The sequence below is a fragment of the Theobroma cacao genome, unplaced genomic scaffold (genome assembly GCF_000208745.1).
Source record: "Theobroma cacao cultivar B97-61/B2 unplaced genomic scaffold, Criollo_cocoa_genome_V2, whole genome shotgun sequence".
NCBI classification, from domain to species: domain Eukaryota; kingdom Viridiplantae; phylum Streptophyta; class Magnoliopsida; order Malvales; family Malvaceae; genus Theobroma; species Theobroma cacao.
Genome location: NW_017234878.1, coordinates 17,657 through 20,463, shown reverse-complemented (window position 1 = coordinate 20,463; position 2,807 = coordinate 17,657). Strand labels below are relative to the sequence as shown.

Here is a 2,807-nt window from a genome sequence, read left to right as displayed (position 1 = left end):
TATTTTACTTGATATGCATGGCGTGTCACAACATTTTACTTGATATGCATGGCGTGTGACAGCATTTTACTTTATATGCATGGCGTGTAACAACATTTTACTTGTTATACATGGCGTGTGACAGCATTTTACTTTATATGCATGGCGTGTGACAGTATTTTACTTGTTATGCATGGCGTGTCATAACGTTTAACTTGTTATGCATGACGTGTCACAACATTTTACTTGTTATGCATGGCATGTCACAACATTTTACTTGTTATGCATGGTGTGTCACAACATTTTGCTTGTTATGCATGGCGTGTCACAACATTTATTCCTTATTGCACATGACGGCTTAACTCACTGATGCATGTGTGCCATGTTTTGTAGATCCAGCGTAGACAGTATGAGGATTTTGACAGTTTGCTAATTGTGCCAAGGGAGAAGTGGGCGTTCAACGTTGCAATTAACACCCACTGTAAGTGGTCGTAGTTGCATTACATCACAAAGACTCTCCAATAAAAGGAGGAGTACGATACAGTTAAGCGTACCTGCTTCGAAATGCTCCTGGACATTTATCCACATGGGTACTTTTGTGCCGGTCTCTTGCACAGCATCATGATTCGTCGGATCAATGAGAGCCAGTCAATGGACCACGAGCTATGGTTTGCCATTGGCAAGAGCAAGGCGCGACTATCAAAGCAGGAGTTCTGCCTCATCACCGGGGTTGAAGTTTGGTCCAATGCCCGATGTGTTCAAACGACCGTACGAGGTTGCTGCGGCGAGAATTCATGATAGATACTGGAACGGGCAGGAAAACATTAAGCTGCAAGCTTTGCTTGATACGTTCCGCGGGGGTAACTTCCAGCGACTAGGAGACGCGACCAAGATGGCACTCGTCTTGATCGTGAATAACATTTTATTTGGTCAAAACTACCGTAGACGGGTAGCGCCTTGGTTGTTATCATTGGTGGAGGACATCGACGATTGGAATGTCTTCCCATGGAGGCACTATTCTTGGAAGCTGACCTTGGACTACCTTTTGAAAGGGTTCGAAGTACCTGACCCAAGTGTGACAAAGGAAACTCGGTTACGCTACAACATTTATGGATTCGCATGGGTGATACAGGTACTATCACTTAACATTTTGCAGTTTCCTTTTGAAAAAAAAATTTATGGGTGCACTCGTTTATGATTTACGATCTAATAATGATTACATTTGACATGCAGTTTTGGGCAATGGAGGTAATTTCGGTCCTCCTAAAAATAGTTGCCCCCTCTGGTCCAAAGAAAAACGTCTACCCATGAATGTGCAGATGAGATTGCAACCAGAAGCCAAAAGACTTCTACAAGGCAATTTAGAAGTTAGAGTCATCTGACCATATGAGTGAACAACTGCTAATTTTTACGTTATATTTGTATAATAATTTTCCCTATTCAATAATGATTTTATTTGTTTATTTGCAGTTGTGGGCATTGGAGACGTTGTAACCCACCGCGGATGAGGCCCTCCGGGAGTATTTTGTGGACCTTGATGTCTCGTTATCGGAGGGCCACGAGTACGTGCCAATAGGGCACATGGAGGATCGGTCAAATTTGGGCTTAGGTGCGAGGCAAAAAAGGAGAAGCTTAAAGGAGAAAAGAGCCTCTAGTGGCACGAAGCGGATGCGCACCGCCGCTGCTTTAATTGAGGAGCTGTCGGGCCCTGAATTGATGGACGAAGGGGACGACCATGGTCAAGGCAGTGAACAGCCGGTAAGGACAATTGTAACGATTTTGTGTTCTCCAATTCCATATGTGATTATCGAATAACATTTTCGTGTTTGCAGTTGGACCATGCACCGGCAGCTCCAGAACCACTCATCGATCCTCCTCAAACACATAAATGCCTCTGTGACATCGTTTTACTTAGCTCAAACCACCTTTCAAAATTCAATTACTTCAGTTGTTTTCCACCAGCCTTCAATAGTTTATTTTTCATATTAAAGATCATTTTCCAACACTCCCCCATGATTTGAAATCTGGTGCACTCCAAGAAGAGTTCTGAGCATTTCAAATCTCTCCCTAGATAAACCTTTGGTTAATATATCAGCTATCTGAACCTCTGTATTGCAATGCTTGAGTTCAACTTCTTTTTCATTCACTACCTTTCCAAGAACATGATATTTTACCTTGATATGCTTGGTTCTCCCATGATGAATTAGATTTTTGGCTATTGCAATGGTAGAAAAATTATCAACAAAGATCATGGTGCTCTTATCTTGTTTGAAACCAAGATCATTAAGAATTTTCCTCAACCACTTCAACTGATTTACAGCTGCTGTAGTTGCTATGTACTCAGCTTTTGCAGTACATTGTGCAACAATACTTTGCTTCTTTGAATTCTATGAGAAAACTGCACTATTGAAAGAAAAACAGAACCCAGTTGTGCTCTTAGAATCATCAAGTGACCCTGCCCAGTCACTATCACTATATCCAACTAAATCCCCACTCTCTTGTTTCATAAACCTCAGGCCAAAATCAGCAATTATTTTAGTATACTTGAGGATTTTTTTGGCAGCTTTAAAATGTAACTGTGTAGGAGCTTACATGAATCTGGACAATAAACATGTAGCACACATCAAATCTAGCCTAGTTGCTGCCAAATACAACAATGAACCTATTAGACTTCTGTAAATTGAATCATCAATAGCTGCAGAACCATCTTCTTTACAAAACTTATTTCCAAAAGCTAGAGGAGTTGCTGTAGACACCTAAAAAAATATATATAATAATAATAATTAAATAAATAAATAATAAAAAAAAAAAAAAAAAAGGGGGGGTGC

The 2,807-nt window shown here is 40.6% G+C and overlaps 1 protein-coding gene across 1 annotated transcript in view; it reads left to right on the top strand.

Annotated features, from left to right (window-relative positions):
* The first annotated feature begins 1,560 nt into the window (after nucleotides 1–1,560).
* The window catches only part of LOC108663958, a 5,566-nt gene continuing 4,319 nt past the window's right edge, over nucleotides 1,561–2,807 (top strand). Inside the window, exon 1 of the mRNA XM_018129878.1 lies at nucleotides 1,561–1,737. Within this exon, the coding sequence (XP_017985367.1) occupies nucleotides 1,561–1,737 (177 nt within the window). The remainder of the gene's footprint in view (nucleotides 1,738–2,807) is intronic.